Below are 18,573 nucleotides of genomic sequence, written 5' to 3'. Positions count from 1 at the left end.
ATAATTTAGGGTAAAATAATGCTGGTCTTATAGAGGAACACTGAATACAATACAAATTAGTAATGAAAAAATATCTTAATACAATGAAAATGTGTGGCCCATACGGCACACAATATAATAAATTGACAGGAACAATATTTTTTACTGAATATAATAATAGATAGCCCTTGCGGCTAGGCCCGTCGGCCTTAAACAATGAAAAACAAACAAATGTGGTCGACCAATACTCACATGTGATTGTGATTGATGGCGGATTTTATCCCAACGCGACCGTACCAGAACTGTGATAAACCTGCCTAACAGCACACCGCAGTATTATAAAGTAAAGATCACAGTCCAGTACGTGCGACCACCAAGTCACAATCACCAACGAAGACAAAAACAACTTGTTGTGTTCTGCAGCCCAAAAACGATGACACAATTGACAAAACAACGTTATTCACAGGTGACCGCTGGCAAACTAAAAAACAATGAAATGTTACACGCTGGACAATATTAAATTGCCTCGAACGATACTTTACCAGACGGTCGATTCACAAAAACGAAGAGGTTACAAAAACGTGTTTTTCAATGAGCAAATGGCTGCAGACACAGGAACATAAACGAATGGATGTGTACACCACGAGAAGTAAGCGCAAAAAGTCAACGACGGTGCCGACGACATTCACCACGAAGGCTATGCCGCCGGACACAACAAAATGAAGATAAGTGTCTCAGTGCCACCACACAAAACTGGAGAAACACGCGAAATTAAGAAAACTTGTGACACTGAGAGCATGACTTTAACTTTTTACTGACAATATAACCGAAAATTCAAACTGTAAAAACAAAAACGAACATTACCGTGCGATGATAACAGCGCGATTACGTAACCGGTCTGTCGCACACGGAGGCTTATCGCCGCCGCCAACAATGACCGCGGCTACACAACGCACCGATACGCAACGCACGAAAATGATAAAACGAAACCAAAACGAATACAACAACATGACATATAAACATATAAACGCGAACATTCTCCCCGCCTTGAAAGGATTATGCCTTTCAAAAGAACATTAAATTTAATTAATAATAAATAAAAAATAAATAATAATAACAACAATAATAATTATATACAACAAGAATCTAGGACGACTTGATGATATTGGAGGTAGTTGACTAGATGGAGTGATCTTCTTCATCGGCAAGTGGCAGCAAGGCTACTTTGGCAACTGGTCTTCGCAACTCAATTCCGGAACTCAACTTCACTGTGACAACACGCACTATCCCGTCTGATCCAGGATGAACAGCTGTTACTCTGCACAGCTTCCATTGATAAGGTGGTAAATTTTCTTCCTTTAAGATGAGTATATCATTGAGTTTAATGGACTGGCCAATACTGGTCCATCGGTTTCTACGCTGCAGCTGAGGAAGGTATTCTAGATGCCAACGTTTCCAAAAGGTCTGGAACTTGGATCGAACTAACTCGAATCGACGCAGTCGGTTCATAGGTAAAGAAGATACGTCAGGTTCTTCTGGTAGTATGGTGGGTCCACCGATTAGAAAATGACTTGGGGTTAATGCCTGAAAATCTGATGGGTCGCTGGACATTGCTGTCAATGGGCGTTAATTCAAGACAGCCTCAATTTTGCATAACAGAGTATTCATCTCCTCGAAATTTAGTAAAGCGCCCTTGGTAACCTTTAAAAGATGATGTTTTGCTGATTTGACGGCGGCCTCCCATAATCCACCAAAGTGGGGGGCCGCAGGAGGAATAAAGTGCCATTGGATGCCTTGATTAGCAAGAACATCAACTACTGTCTGTGCACCTTGCGAATTCTTGAAGAAATGTTTGGGCACCTTCGCCGCTCCTACAAAATTTGTCCCATTATCACTATGGATATGTGCACAAAGGCCCCGACGAGCCATGAACCGATCTAAGGCAGCCAAAAAAGTTTGAGTGGAAAGGTCTGAGACAAGCTCTAAGTGAATAGCTCGAGTTGCAAAACATACAAAAACGGAGACATAGCATTTTATTGACACAACTCTGCGCAATCCACTTTTAATAAAAAGTGGTCCACAAAAATCCACACCACTTCGTGAAAACGCTCTGCTGACCACCACTCTCTCTCTTGGTAAAGGCGTCATGAATGGCGTCTCCAACGATGGGTTGAATCTAAAGCAAACTATACATTTGTGAACAGTCTTAGTTGCAATTGCTTTGCCTCTTAATGGCCAATATGAGCGATGAATATGAGCTAATAACGACTGAGGACCAGCATGGAGCAGACGCTCGTGTTCATGCCTGAATATTAACTGCGTAATTTTATGTTTTGATGGAATGACCAACGGATGCTTTTGATGGTGAGGCAAGCTGGACCTTCCCAGTCGTCCTCCAACTCGGATGAGACCTCTTTCGTCAATGAATGGATGAAGGGTCTTTAATTTACTTTTACCAGACACACATGAGCGTTCTGATAGTTCTCGATATTCGCAAGCAAATTCAGACCTCTGTGCGAATTTAATCCATGTCATCTGGGCAGCATGCAGTTCTCTCACTGTTAAAGGCCCTGAACTCCTTCCATCAATATGCGAAGGTATTTTGGCATTATGGATAAACCGAAGCAGCCAGCCAGTAATACGGATTAGTGGCATCCAGTGAGAAAACTTCTCGAGTATCGGGTTGACAACATCGCTGATGGATGTTAACACTAATTTCACTTTGCGAACTTCTGGCAATTCATCCACAGTGGTTTCGTAGCTCGGCCAATTATTTTTAACAGCAATCAACCATGGAGGGCCTTCCCACCACAAGGTAGAAGTTGAAATATCTACGGAATTGACTCCCCTTGAGATAAGGTCGGCAGGATTGTCAATACTTGAAACATGCTTCCATTGATTTTGAGAGGAAACATCACGTATCCGTGCAATCCTATTCGCTACGTATGATTGAAACAAATTTGCGCTTTTAATCCAGGCCAAAACTATCGACGAGTCTGTCCATAAGTGCACATCAGATGGTTTGACAATCATATTTAACATCCTTAATTCACCGAGAACATCATGAATAAGCTCTGCTGCTAACACTGCACCACATAATTCGAGCCGGGGAATCGTTGTAGCCCGCAATGATGCTACTTTGGATTTTGAAGTGAGTAATCTAACTTGGACTTGACCATTGTCTGCTACGGAACGAACGTAAATGCATGCGCCAAATGCTTCCTGGGAGGCGTCGCTGAAACCATGCAGTTCTACCTTGGTGCTGCTATTTAGTATCACCTTTCGAGGAACGACAACCTGATTGAGATGCTGTAAGCTTGAATAAAAACTAGTCCAACGCAGTTGTAGGTCAGCAGTTAACGGATCATCCCAGCCCATTTTTAATACCCATAGTTGTTGGAGAAAAATTTTCCCTTTAATCAATACAGGTGAAATAAGACCTATTGGATCAAAGATGCTGTTGATGTCAGAAAGCAAGTTTCGTTTGGTCATATGAAGCGATGGTTGCCAGTGCTTAACGACAAACCGAAAACTGTCAGACATTGGTTGCCACGATAGACCCAACGTACTAACAATCCCATCTTCGCCAAGTCTAACTACAAAATTTGGGTCACTCGGGGTGTCTGGTATATGCTTCATGAGTTCAGTTGAGCTTGAGCACCACTTGCGAAGTGTGAATCCATGACCACCTAATGTAGCCTGAAGTTTTTTATATATGGTATAACATGTTTCCCACGTTGAGCCACCACTTAGAAGGTCGTCTACATAGAAATCTTTTAATATTATCCGGTTCTGGTCTGTGTCGGCACAATCGTGAGCAATCTGGACAAGGCAACGAATGGAAAGAAACGAGGCGGATTTTGTTCCATAAGTTACGGTTTTCAGAACATAATCCTTTAACGGATCTTCAGGACTGGAACGATACAAAATGTGTTGCAATTCACAATCATCAGGGTTTACAGCTACTTGGCGATACATTTTTTCAACATCCGCGGTAAACGCAATTGAATGTAATCGGAAGCGCCAAAGGATGTTGATGAGATCTGGTTGCAATTTCGGGCCCCTCAACATTATATCATTCAATGACAGTCCTGAAGAAGCAGGAGCAGAGCCGTCAAAAACCACTCTGAGCTTGGTAGTAGTGCTGTCAGTCTTCAAGACCGCATGGTGTGGTAAATAATACTTGGGACCTTGGAAACTAAGATCAGCAAGCTCCATATGACCTAGTGCAAGGTATTCAGCCATGAATGTCTTGTATTGATCTGCCATTACAGGATTGCTGGCCAACCTTTTTTCAAGAGCAAAAAATCTTTTACGTGCCATTAACTTGGAATCACCAAGTACTTGAGGGCTTTGAGACAGTGGAAGTCGTACAATGAATCTGCCTGTAGGGCTATGTGAATAAGTAGTCATAAAGTGATGTTCAGCATTGTCCTCTTCACCTGCCTTGGACATTTTCGTATGGGTAGTGAATAATGCTAAAGCGGAATCTTCCAAGACTGCTAGTGAAGAGTGTGTACTACCACTAGTTACAACGGGCAGTTTGCCAGAAACTATCCATCCGAATCTTGTTTGAATCAGAGAAGAACAGTGAGACAGTGGTAACTTGCGTTGCTGAAATGCATCAAAGAATATGTCAGCACCCAGCAGTACGTCAACGACTCCTGGAACGTGGAACTGAGGATCAGCCAATAACTGTCGTATGCGAGGTGGGATGTTGCTCAGGTTACAGTTGACTGGCTGTGATGGTAATGATTGCACAATAACAGGCAACAAATGAAACGTGGTATTAATGGTATAGTCGCTGAAGCGAGATGTAACGGTGGTCTGACAAGCACTCTGTGCCGCAGAAGTCATGGATCCAACTCCAATGATGCTGGAGCTAGTGCTGTTTAACTTTAGACCTAATGACTTGGCTAAGGAGTAGGTAATGAAATGCATCTGGGAACCAGCATCCAAGACAGCTCTACACTGACGCCACTGACCAGCTTGGTCTTGGATATTTATTACTGCTGTAGCTAGCATTACACTCATCTGTGATTCAGTAGCCTTTGAATAAACAGACTCCACACAAAGGACTTGAGCCGAAGATGCTTGCTCAGAACTGGATAAGTCATGGGTAACAGATTTACTATTAGGAACCGAGGCGATTGGTGCGTTATCATGCAATCTTGTATTATGCCGTTGCCCGCACTTGGTACACGAAGAGCCCAGACATGCCGTTACTTGATGTCCATAATTAAGGCAGTTGAAGCACAGCCTGGCTTTGGACACAAAATTTCTACGATCTGCTATTGACATATCATTAAAGCGTTCACACGAATAGATCTTGTGTTGACCAGAACATGCAGGACACTTTTTATGTTTGCCTTCAGATGACTGAGAAAATAGAGCCTTACTATTGTACTGATTATGCTTGGGACGGACAACCTTTTCTTCCGTAACCTTATTTGAAATTAAGCCAGCTTCATAAGCAGCAACGCGCTTTGATAAAAATGATTCAATTTGAGCATAGGTGGGCAATTCCTTTTCATCCTGCCGTAGTTGCCACTCGCCCGCAGTAATGGAATCCAATTGACTGCAAATAAGGGTCACTAGCCATGCATAACTGGCTGGCCAAGGGCCTTGAGGGCACGAACATGTGATGATGAAGATTCCTTAACTCTACAGCAGAGGGCACTTGAACCTTCGGAGTTTGCAATAAAGAACGTATGTGACTCTGTATAGTGAGGGATTTGTTTTCGTATTGTCTCACTAATTCATTATAAGCTGCGGTGTAATTTTCAGCAGTAATAGTGAAGTTTTTAATGATGTCTGCAGCTGGACCAGAAACGCTGGTTTTTAAATAATGCAGTCGTTGCACGTCGCTCAATGGACTGTTATTATGAAATAAGGCATTAAACGTGTCTATAAAAGAGGCCCATTCTTCTAAACTACCATTGAACTCGGGTGGTTTAATTGTTGGCAACCTTATTGAATCACACACCAATGAACGAGAGAGGTTGGTTGAAGCTGCAGCTTCAGGAACGCCATGCTTAGCTATAATGTCCTCCATATCCGCTTTGACCGTACAATAAATATCTTGGTATTTTAAGTACTCATCATCATCATCTTCTCCTTCATCAAGTTCAATGATGTCCTCTTGAACCTTTTCAAATGAATCCATTAAATCATTTAATTTGGATAGGCGTGTTGACACTTGACGCGTTGATTGGATAGTTGAATTGTATGCTTTAACAAAATCGTTGATTTGATTTATTGAAGCCTTGTAATTATTGCGCTTCTTGGTTAGTTTACGCAAGTTGGTTGACATTGTGAGTGATGCTAAATACAAAGTTTTGACAGAATTCAATAATTATACAATATAATAAATTAAAAGATTAAATTTCAATAACAACCAGTACAATACAATAAATTAACAGATTAAATATCAATAACCACCAATACAATATAATAAATAGACAGATTATAGATATCAATAATAACCAGCACAATGTAATAAATAAACAGATTATAGATATCAATAATAACCAGCACTATTTTACCATAACGGACAATATGACAATAATATATAAATCACGTCGAGGTCACCAGAATGTAGCCGCACTCAGCTTTAATAATAATAATATTAAGGTGCCTTTACGGCAGGAAGGCAGGCCAGCCAAGGTGCTGCACTACCAACCAAATAAATAAAATAAAATATAAATAATAAATAATAATATAATTCAGCTTATAGCAATAAATAGAAACAGCAATCAATAAAATAATATAATAATAATTTAGGGTAAAATAATGCTGGTCTTATAGAGGAACACTGAATACAATACAAATTAGTAATGAAAAAATATCTTTATACAATGAAAATGTGTGGCCCATACGGCACACAATATAATAAATTGACAGGAACAATATTTTTTACTGAATATAATAATAGATAACCCTTGCGGCTAGGCCCGTCGGCCTTAAACAATGAAAAACAAACAAATGTGGTCGACCAATACTCACATGTGATTGTGATTGATGGCGGATTTTATCCCAACGCGACCGTACCAGAACTGTGATGAACCTGCCTAACAGCACACCGCAGTATTATAAAGTAAAGATCACAGTCCAGTACGTGCGACCACCAAGTCACAATCACCAACGAAGACAAAAACAACTTGTTGTGTTCTGCAGCCCAAAAACGATGACACAATTGACGAAACAACGTTATTCACAGGTGACCGCTGGCAAACTAAAAAACAATGAAATGTTACACGCTGGACAATATTAAATTGCCTCGAACGATACTTTACCAGACGGTCGATTCACAAACACGAAGAGGTTACAAAAACGTGTTTTTCAATGAACAAATGGCTGCAGACACAGGAACATAAACGAATGGATGTGTACACCACGAGAAGTAAGCGCAAAAAGTCAACGACGGTGCCGACGACATTCACCACGAAGGCTATGCCGCCGGACACAACAAAATGAAGATAAGTGTCTCAGTGCCACCACACAAAACTGGACAAACACGCGAAATTAAGAAAACTTGTGACACTGAGAGCATGACTTTAACTTTTTACTGACAACATAACCGAAAATTCAAACTGTAAAAACAAAAACGAACATTACCGTGCGATGATAACAGCGCGATTACGTAACCGGTCTGTCGCACACGGAGGCTTATCGCCGCCGCCAACAATGACCGCGGCTACACAACGCACCGATACGCAACGCACGAAAATGATAAAACGAAACCAAAACGAATACAACAACATGACATATAAACATATAAACGCGTACAAAGATTATGAATAGATACAAACTACGACTCAAAGCCCAAAAGAATGGAAAAAAAGTATTCAATAACAAAACAAATATTTCAATACCGCTTAAATACTTCTATAATAAAATACCTATTTAAATACTTTTTATGTACCAACTCAAATATGTATTTTTAATAATTACTCAAAGTATATCTGTATTTAAATCATATAGTACTATTATAGTAAATACCAATCTTCAAATACACATTATTTTGTTTAAATGTATTAGGTAGTTATAAATTTTTTTTATGGCGTTAAAAATAAAATAAAGAATAAAATTATTTAAATTTTTTATTGTGAATCATACAAAACCAAAATTCCTAATACTTAACTAAATAATCATATTTTAATGATAGTTGAACCAAATGATATGGCGCATGTACGTTCAATAATATTAACGTAACACATGCAAATCATGTACTGTTGATTAATTACAACATTGAAAAATGTAGGTACCTATTAAACAAAATTTTAAGTAGGTTTATTCGAAAGTATCTATACAAAAGTTGTAGAGATTTAACTAATTAATATATTTATTTTTTTATTTTTTTATCATTTATTTGTAAATATCATTAAATGCAAATATTATTTTACAATAATAAGTGTATGTGATGGAGGTGACATGGCTTGAGTGACAGGAGTAAACAAGCCACCCATTGGAGGCACTTAAGGTTGGGATGTTAGGCTAGGATTTTATGTGCTAGCAAGAGAGGGTGGAATAATAAGATTAGGGGAGGTAGAGGTATATACAATTCTAGATAAGTAGGCCACGACACCACCTACATTTAAGACGCCTTCTGGGGTCACCAGGAATAGCAGTATTTATTTTTAAATTTACTTACCTAATCTAAAAATTACATAAATCATCGAAATCGGAGTTTTTTCAAAAAAAAATTACAAATGTATTAATAGGCACCTACGTAACCAATTATTTTGACACATTTCAAATTATACCATTCGTACATGGACATGGAACATTTTACTATTTCGTATATTATTATTTATTTCTCTTAATTATTGTCCAAGTACTTAATGCACAATACACAATAATGATTTTTTTTTTTTTTTATTAAAATTAAGCCCAGGCAACTATGGCCATTAGCAGCAATGGGTTTAACTCTAAATCATTTACAAGTTATATAATTTACATCTTAAATACTATTGATATGGTTGGACTTAGTAATAAAGGTTATTATTTGTCTTATGTTGTCTGGGCGGAGGGCTTCTGACAGGATGTTTGAGATGCCTGCTTCCCGTCTATCCACACAACGATTTTATTCAAAATATTAGTGCAATACCAACATCGCCATATTACTATACAATTATACCGACGACTGTAGAACGATTTGTATAAGATACTAAAATGGTACTTGTTTGTTATCGCCCCGCCAGTACACCGTATAAAATTTATCGCCCCGCCACTCTTGTTTGTTATCGCCCCTCCATAAATAAAAAAAAATATTTCAATGTATAATATTATGTTATTTTATTTTAATAGTGTTAAATATATAAATGTATAGTATAAAATGTATAAAATATAAAATATGTAGAAAAATGTAGAAAATATATTATGAATATATACTAATATATAGTTATAATGGAGGCCAGAATTCGGAAATATCTTTGAGGATAGTTTCAAATGCGTATTGTTTTCCGAGACGTGTTCACCACATAAACTCTGCCAAATATGATTCTAGAAAATTTCTGTTAGTCCCACGACGATTTTTATTGCCCCATTTAGCAAAACCCCACAACCTCTCAATATGTTGGGTGTGAGCCCCTGTGTCCGGATCGACAAAATTATACGTGTGGTTTACAGTATTATGTTTGAATCCCACTTGTTGCAAATTATTGTAACGAACTAATCGAAAATTATCATAAAAATGATAAAATTTAGTTTTCTCATTTTCTAAAATATATCACAAACGATTAGCAATAGCGATAAATTGTATGCGATGTACTGGAGTGGCGATAACAAACAAGAGTGGCGGGGCAATAAATTTTATTCGGTGTATTGGCGGGGCGATAACAAACAAGTACCACTAAAATTTATATTCTTGGTTTGTAATTTCATAAAAATATGAACTTAAAATGTCTGTAAAAAAATAACTTACTGTGTGTTTATATATATTTTAAATGTTTTGGTTACAGTATGAATTATTTATGACAATATTCTTGTTTCAATTTTTCGATTTTTAATATTTATCAACTGTAAAAAACTATAAAAAACTAATAAGGAACCTTTTATTAAAATTTCAAGTTTTTAAACTAAAAAAAAATTTTACCTATTGACATTATTTATAAAATGGAAACCTAATACAAATTTCAAATTAATCAAACAACAAAATATCTTGAAAATTGTAGTATGTATAGAAAATGATAAAATTAACATTTATCTAGACCGCATGTATCTACAGTTATATTGAGTTACACTAGAAACTTATTGGTTTAATTATCTAGTATTAAATAGATTCACTTACCTATCAGAAAACATAATGTTTAATAAATTAAATGATTTGTATTGTCTCAAAAAGTGATGACAGGCCAAACAAATAAAATAGAAATATACCTGTATGTAATCGCTCCAGAATCTAAAATAATTAATGTTAATAAAAAAAAAAAAATGCCAATGACACATAGTGTTCCCAAGCGGATTAACTACGCTCGAAGTTGCGTAACTTCAGTGATTGGATGAGAACTAGTGAATTCTGATACAGTATCAAATATTTATGAAAATACTGGTTTAAAATTTTCAATCTTCAATTATGAAATTTTTTTAAGGAGGTACTAAATAATATGAAAATTTTCAAGATTTTGTCAAAATGTTAACTAAAAAAATACTTATATCTTATATTATGGTACATTTGTTTAGAAAAAAAAAACAATTTTCATGTGATGTAAATTTGCTATTAACATGTGCATGTTAGTGTGGGAGAGCTCCCACTTTTTTTTAAATAGTCACACAACTCACACATAGAAAATTGTCTTCAATAAATTAGTTTTAAGCTTTTGGAATATTAAAATAACATAATATTTGATTATGAACACGTAAAAAACTTTTTGAATGCAGGAAATAAAAAGATATTGTCACAGCATATTTGCATAGATTCCCCATTGACAATGAACAGAATTATACATTCAAAATTTATATTTTTTAATCAAAAATGAAAATGCATTTCAAAGTGAATAAGCGCATACATTTTAATTATTTTATTTTAGGGAGAGAGAGATATTTAATTAATATAATTCAATAAATTTTAAAAAATAAAACCATAATGTATTGATGTGAAAACAAGTTAATAGTACAACAGCTTGTTAAAGAGTACTATGAAATTACAATATACTTATTATATATATATATATATATACATTAAATGAATGTATAGAAAAACTAAAATTTATACACAGGTGTATAATGAACACAAAAAAAATGAATTTGAGTAAAACTAGACACCATAATTGCCTATCGTGTTTGTATAAACATGTACACATAAACATGCACTAAATATATAGTTATAACTTATGTATATATCTACTAACTCTAAACAGGAAGTTGCGGTGGGCCTAATAGAGGATTTGGTGTTGTTGAAAGGAGTTCCTGGTGGTCACGATCACGTTCTCGTCCTGGACGGAACGCTTCCAACAAAGCTTCAACCCTGTCTTCGCTGGGGCTCCAACGCTGGTATCCGGCATTGTTTTGAAGCCAGACAACTAACGTGCTTGTAAGAGAACGAATGTTTACATCTGTCCTAAAAATCCAACAACAGTTATTAAATAAATAAGTTTTTAATGCGTTTTGTACAATTTTGAATTCATACTTTGGTACACTGTATTGAAAACCATGTCTGTAATAATGTTCAAATGCAGGGATAACCACCTGGCGTCGTTTGAATTGACTAGAGTTTAATTTTTGGACAAATGTTGTATCACCATCAACTAAAAATATGATGAAAGATAGAGGTTCGCTTGATTCAGATAACAACCGGTCAATATGATTTAGAGATGCTTCAATTAGATCATCACAATGTATAGGAGGGTTCACCACAAATGATCCGCTAACAGCATTTAAATCCAAAATTGAACTGAACATAAAAAATTAAGTTATTTATTAATGATTATTATTTAAATTAATTTTATTATCATGCACAAAAATAATATATTTTATTGCATAATATCCATAAATCATAATAAAAATATTAATTTCACCTATAGAATTATAATCTAAAAGTTTGTTACTATATTATAGTACTTAATAAAAATACTCTCTAGTAATAAAATATGATAATTGTGGTTTGTACAGACATGATATACTATTATACACAATTTCATAATATTAGTTTAACCTAATATTGAAAAAAAACAAATACTATGAGAAGCAAACAAACCCTCGGGATCCAAAATATGCATCGGTGTCTGGAAACGCTGAACAATACTGCCGGAAATAGCAATTTAGAGGTGATGCAAAACATTCAAATGTCACACCAAAATTCCTGTGCAGAGATTCTAGGATAGGCACTGGCACTGAAACTTGTGTATCAGGACTGTTAGAGCAGAAGACATTGTACCTTTTCAACAAACACCAAACTCTAGCCATGAAGTTTTCCATTTTTTTGTCTTCATAACAGCTGTAGCGGTACAATTGTTCCTATAAATAATAATCAAAGATTTATTTAATGATTAATATCTAACTACTACAGTAGTTACATAGTTAATAATCAGTCATAAAATCACTTACCAACTTTTGAAGGTACACAGTATTGATGAGTAACCTCTCTCCATTAAACCGGACATAAGTCTGTTCTTTGTCAGCCATGTACTCTACAGGCGGGAGACGAGGAGCCGGTGTAACAAATTGAACAGGATAACACCAAACTTTGTGTAAAGTTAACACTGCAAGAGCTGGTGCCATTTCTAAGCACATATTGTAATGTATTAATATATAAATATATATATATACATATAATTTATTATTTAATGTGATAAGACAGTCATTCATACAATTAATGTATTAATTTTTTAAAAACTATATTATTAGGTAATCATGATTTCTAGTTAAATATACTTGTTAACATTATCAGTTGTTTTGTTGACATACATTATAATAATAATTTATCACACAAATAATAATAACTTTAATCAATTTAATGTATGCTTATATGTATATAATGCCTAGAACCAAAATGCTACCAAAATCAAGTATAATAATGGAGATGTTAATCAAGAAAAATAGTCCAAAAATAATAATTTACAAACCTGTAATTCCTTGTGCAATCAAAAGCTCACTATTTTTTTCTTTGACTTTGCGAGCATATTCAACAGATAAACGGTATACCTTTGAGCAGATGCCTTCTACAGATTCTTTAACGGTTTGAGCTATATGCGGTTGACATTGCAACTGTAATATATATTAAAAAATGTCATAAAAAATATTGTTTTTTAAATTATTTTTCTGTACTTCTTACCTTAAGATGGTTTAATCGCTCTTGGAAATCAACATACGTAGCACCAACTGTCTTCCTCAACCACTGCAATGTATCTTCAGTGTTCCATTTTACAACCTTTCTACTCTCTTGCAGTGTGTTTCTACGCAACACACAAATTAATAAATTAATAATGGAGAATTATATAATAGACTACATTAATCCTTAAATGAAAATTAGACAAAATTAATATGGTCTTTAAAAAATAGTTAATATTAAAAAATTTAAACATAAATTACAAAGAATATTCAAAAAGCATAGCAAGACAATCAACATCAAACATTCCTGATACTTAATTTTATTGAAGTAGTTCAAAACATTATTTAAAGTAACTGATATTGCATACATTTGTTAAGAAAATATTTGGCTACTTTTACAGTTATATAACTCATGAAAAAATTAAGAATATTTAAAACAGAAGAAAGTGAGCACTAAAATAGTAATGCTTTTGTCATGACTTCCCCGATTCTTATTTTGTTTGTCAGACTCGGGATATGACATGGATATTTAACCATGAAATTAAATCTTATCCAGAATACTTTACAAGATGTCATTATTAAACAATCCTAATATTGCAGATTTATTTGGATGGTCAACATAAAATTAAATACTGTAAAAATAGCAAATGCTATAAAAAAACTTAGTTAACTAATAAATGTTTTTATATACCAAATACAATAAAATCCAAAATAGTAATAAAGGTATTGAGCACCTAATTTTTGGTTTACTTAAAAGAATACAATAAATTATGATATCACAACTATAAAACTTAATATTTTTTTCTAATCTTTTTTTATATGGAACAATTTATTAAATTAAATAATATACCTAGACTCAATGAGATGTTTTGCTGCCTCAGCGTATATAGATAGTTGTTTCCGAGCATCTGCAGTATACTTAGGCTTTGACAATCTTAATGGTATATCATTCATTATTTCGTTATACATTCTTAAAGACACTTCCGGGTAGCATTGAGAGGGTAATAATGGATCAGTTCCTGTATCAACTACTTTTCTTTCAATAAGCCAACGATTGAAGGATTCTTTTGGTGCATTGATGTCTAGTTATGAAAAAGATTTATGAATACAATGTAATTTTTAAGTTATACAATAATTATACTGGAATACTTACTCTCTCGAGACTGACATAGTTCTTGGTAACATTGTCTTAATTTTGCTACCAAATTTCCACGATAAAACTCGATATCTGGATGTGGCTGAGACATTGTGGACGGCGATCGCTCAAATATAACAACATTTGTAGGTATTTCAAGTTCCCACGGACAACTACAAAAAAAATTAATTTAAATAATAATTTTGTTTATAGCAATTAAAAAAGAATAATAAATATTTTAATTGTTGTGGTGCTAAAAATTAATCCAATAGTAAATGTCACAACAATATTTCAAATAAAATAAATAAATTATACCTAATGATTATAGATTATTTTAGATTTAAGAAAACATTTCCATCACGATAAATACTTATGTTTTTGTACAATAATATTAATGATCGGTGAATAACAATATTTTACATCTAACAAAATATGTTTAAATATATATATATATGTGGATATTATAAACACAATGTTAAATTCTATGAAACAACTTTGATATTTAAGAATAGCCTGGAATACAATTTTAGTAAACATCCTATTAAAATATCAAAAACTTACGTGAGTATCATTTTTTTTATTGCAGGGCCTAAGACTATTTCTTCAGCCGGTCTTTTTTTCATTAACATTGGATTTGTCCCATTATGTGGACCATCACTTGTTATTCCCAGAGGGTCTGATGTAACGTCAACCTATAAATTTGATCATATATTATAATCTAATACAATATGACTTATAGCTAAGTTCATACACACCTGTCTCAAATGTGGGAACTCCCAAATAGATTCACCAGTCAGCTTATTCCAAAAATAAGGACGGTTTTCGCGTTTACTCCAAAACTTTTTCCATCCTTGTTGCAACAGTTCTATCGGTAATTCAGGTTCAATATATGTATTTATTGGCAAGCCCTAAAAAGAAAGTAATATGGTTAAATAAAGAACAGATGTTAGATGGCTAGAAGTTACTTACATGTGGTGTCTGTGAACTTGTATGTATGATACTTGGATGAGGACAAGAATTATTAATATTATTCATTTGGATATTATTTTGGTCTAAAATACCGAGCGGTGGTTGCATTTTTATCGTAACTGGTATCATAATATCATGCGATGGCATTGTGTTCCATCCTTGTACATTGTTCATCATTTCTTGTTGGTCATTCATTTCATTAATTTTGTAATCTAGAATAGGTATACAATATAAGGTAGTACATAAGTCAAAATATCAAACAAAACAAAATTACCAAATTGTAGTAATAATAATGTGAGATGTTTTGACACTTGGTGAAAAAATAATTCAAATTAATTTTAACATTTAATAAATAACAAAATGAAACAAGAAATTTCAAATTGTATTCATTTTCAAAAAATTTAAAAATAATCTTGTAAATTATATTGATGTGAATTTTTTATAAAGCACGGTTAGGTATATCAACATTTTTATTAATTAAGTAATGAAAAAAATTATTAGATTGTTTAAAACTTTAAAAGATACCTGCCATATGGCGAGCTAACTATACAAGTCAACAATTTAACATATTGTTCAGCTGCTTATTTGTTTACATCGAGGTTTACATCAATTTTAATGCAAAACATTTTTTTAAATAAAATAAAACATTTTCTCATCCAAACAAAAAATTATAATTATTTAAGTTACCAAAATAAATACCTAATAATTTAATAACTTAAATATTAAAAACAACTTAACTTTAGCGACATCATTAAATTTTTAATAAATAGGTAGTATAAACATTTTTAATACAAAATGTGTCAATCGAATCCATTTAATTGCTGTAATTTTTAAATATTTGTAATAAGATATTTATATATATTTTTTTTTTTTATGAATAAGATTATGAGATTTCAACATTAAATTATAATAGGTACCTACCTATATATTTATATTTATATATTGTTCCTACCTACATAATATTGCCAATTTAATGACAATTTATTTTACTGTTAAAAATATTTAACGAATAACACTATACATTCAATATAATACAAAGAATTGTTATATTTTGATTTCATATGTCGGTGAGAACTGACTTAAGTTTCCTAAATTACATAATACATAATATAAAATACAAAATATTTTGACATACCATTTTTCATAGACGGCAAACAATTTTGAAGCTCCATGATTTTTTTAGTTATTCCACTGAAGGTTCATACAAAACATTATTTTGGTGTTCAATGGTAGGTTGGCACAAAAAACCTATGAGAAAAAAAGTAAACATATTAAAAAATATATATATAATCAACTACACAGGTACTTATGTAGATCACATTAGAGCAATAGTTTTTAATAATTTCAAGCACACAATATAGAATACATTGAAAAGAGCTGAAGTAAAATAATATATTCTTTTCTAAGTACCGATGATTGTATAATGCAACCAATTACCTTAAAAGTTAACGATAATGAAATCTACAATACAGTGACGCGGGCACGCGATTGACAAATTCATGGGAATTCAATAATATAGTTTGGAGTAAGTCCAAAAAATGGAAATCTGATCGACTGGAAGCGAACGAACACTGTGGAATTGTGAAGAAGGAATGACAACCACTCTCAACACAAGGGATGACTGCGCATTGAACACAAACTGAGGAATGCTTCGTGTAGGAGGGGGAAAGGTCGAGGATTAAGGAGCAGACAATGAACGGAAAATAAATTTAAGGACCAGACTTCCCGTGGCGAGAGGCACAGCATACATAGGAGGACCACCAGCGGCGGTGACTATGGCATCGTATTCTTGTGGACCAGACGACATGGTGAAGAACCACGGCTGCCTGACCCACTCCAGAACTACACGCCGCAGCAGATTTTCTGGGTGAGCGCCGCCAACGTGTGGTGTTCGAAATACCGTCCGGAAGCACTCAATATAGAAAATAATATCAACTTATCCCAGTTTAAAAAAAGTTTATTTGTTTTTATTTATATTTGTTCTTTTTAATTAGTATATACTATATAGTATGCAAATCACATAAAGTATGACTGTGTCCATCTAATCTAATAAAATGTATCAATATACAAAATTATTTTATCTAGAAAAAGAACAGAAATATTTGTGTTAATAAGGCATTTTATTTTATATTAATGTTTACATATAAACGAAAAATGACTAAATGTTTTTTACATGATGGATTATTTTTAAATCAAATGAGAAAAGCTAAGTTATTTCAACTGTCAATTTCAACTAGTTAAGTTCATTAATTGATTACGAAATAAACTAACTAGTTGAGTTAAAAAGTTTAAAAAAAAATTAATTTTTTAACTATGTAGGTAGTTAATACCGCCTTTATGACTTTACAGATAGGCACATATATGATATTTAAGTGGAATTATATAGAAACAGTTTCATATTAGGTTTCTTATTGTTTTACTTTACACTTAAGTACCTACTAAGCCTTTACAAATTCTAAGTAGCATTAATTTTATATTCTTAAATGTGAATCAGAAAAATATTTAAAACAGCAAAATATAAACCATTTGTAATCGTATTAATTATTTTAAACACTTGAACGAAACTCTGATACATTCTATTTAAAATTTATATTATTAATTATCATAATATTATATTAGTAGCAAAAAGATAAATCAACAAAAACGTCAAAACGATAACTAAAAATCATATTGATAAAACATTCAATTAAGCCACGAATAGATGAAAACCGGCATCGAATTATCCATAAATGATAAATATTATATAACTGTTTTAAGTTATTATAACTTATAACGTTGAAGAATGACCACGACGGTAAGGTATTTTTATCCAATAAAGATTATGAATAGATATAAACTACGACTCCTCAAAGCCCAAAAGAATGGAAAAAAAGTATTCAATAACAAAACAAATATTTCAATACCGCTTAAATACTTCTATAATAAAATACCTATTTAAATACTTTTTATGTACCAACTCAAATATGTATTTTTAATAATTACTCAAAGTATATCTGTATTTAAATCATATAGTACTATTATAGTAAATACCAATCTTCAAATACACATTATTTTGTTTAAATGTATTAGGTAGTTATAAATTTGTATTTTTATGGCGTTAAAAATAAAATAAAGAATTAATTATTTAAATTTTTATTGTGAATCATACAAAACCAAAATTCCTAATACTTAACTAAATAATCATATTTTAATGATAGTTGAACCAAATGATATGGCGCATG

The 18,573-nt window shown here is 33.1% G+C and overlaps 2 protein-coding genes across 2 annotated transcripts; both read right to left on the bottom strand.

The window, feature by feature from the left end:
* Positions 1-1,605: 1,605 nt before the first annotated feature.
* On the bottom strand, positions 1,606-6,292 carry LOC149060297 (uncharacterized). Its single transcript, XM_089228645.1, has 2 exons — positions 5,619-6,292; positions 1,606-5,557 (listed from the first exon to the last, which is right to left on the bottom strand). Exons 1-2 carry the CDS (start codon positions 6,290-6,292, stop codon positions 1,606-1,608), a joined length of 4,626 nt encoding a protein of 1,541 aa, XP_089084771.1.
* Positions 6,293-11,306: 5,014 nt separating this feature from the next.
* On the bottom strand, positions 11,307-17,154 carry LOC149060296 (mRNA (2'-O-methyladenosine-N(6)-)-methyltransferase-like). The gene is made up of 13 exons (XM_089217639.1): positions 16,790-17,154; positions 16,488-16,600; positions 15,353-15,564; positions 15,139-15,291; positions 14,945-15,075; positions 14,402-14,556; positions 14,099-14,330; positions 13,253-13,373; positions 13,044-13,185; positions 12,526-12,701; positions 12,176-12,435; positions 11,609-11,872; positions 11,307-11,539 (listed from the first exon to the last, which is right to left on the bottom strand). Exons 2-13 carry the CDS (start codon positions 16,522-16,524, stop codon positions 11,332-11,334), a joined length of 2,091 nt encoding a protein of 696 aa, XP_089073765.1. The 5' UTR covers positions 16,525-16,600; positions 16,790-17,154; the 3' UTR covers positions 11,307-11,331.
* Between the last annotated feature and the right edge of the window lie 1,419 nt (positions 17,155-18,573).

The sequence above is a fragment of the Diuraphis noxia genome, unplaced genomic scaffold (assembly GCF_037042655.1).
Source record: "Diuraphis noxia isolate RWA-SAM2 unplaced genomic scaffold, SU_Dnox_SAM2 contig0001, whole genome shotgun sequence".
Taxonomy (NCBI): Eukaryota; Metazoa; Arthropoda; class Insecta; order Hemiptera; family Aphididae; genus Diuraphis; species Diuraphis noxia.
The sequence above is the reverse complement of the archived record's forward strand: the minus strand, read 5'-3'. Positions and strand labels throughout refer to the sequence as shown.

Bases quoted from the DNA above. Each gene is read 5' to 3' on its own strand.
- LOC149060297 (XM_089228645.1), bottom strand. From the start codon at position 6,292: ATGTCAACCAACTTGCGTAAACTAACCAAGAAGCGCAATAATTACAAG. The intron at 5,558-5,618 runs GTTCGTGCCCTC...CCTTATTTGCAG, and splicing joins AGGAATCTTCATCATCACAT to TCAATTGGATTCCATTACTG.
- LOC149060296 (XM_089217639.1), bottom strand. From the start codon at position 16,524: ATGGAGCTTCAAAATTGTTTGCCGTCTATGAAAAATG. The intron at 15,076-15,138 runs GTGTGTATGAAC...TCAAATTTATAG, and splicing joins AGTTCCCACATTTGAGACAG to GTTGACGTTACATCAGACCC. The intron at 14,331-14,401 runs GTAAGTATTCCA...TTTCATAACTAG, and splicing joins ACTATGTCAGTCTCGAGAGA to ACATCAATGCACCAAAAGAA.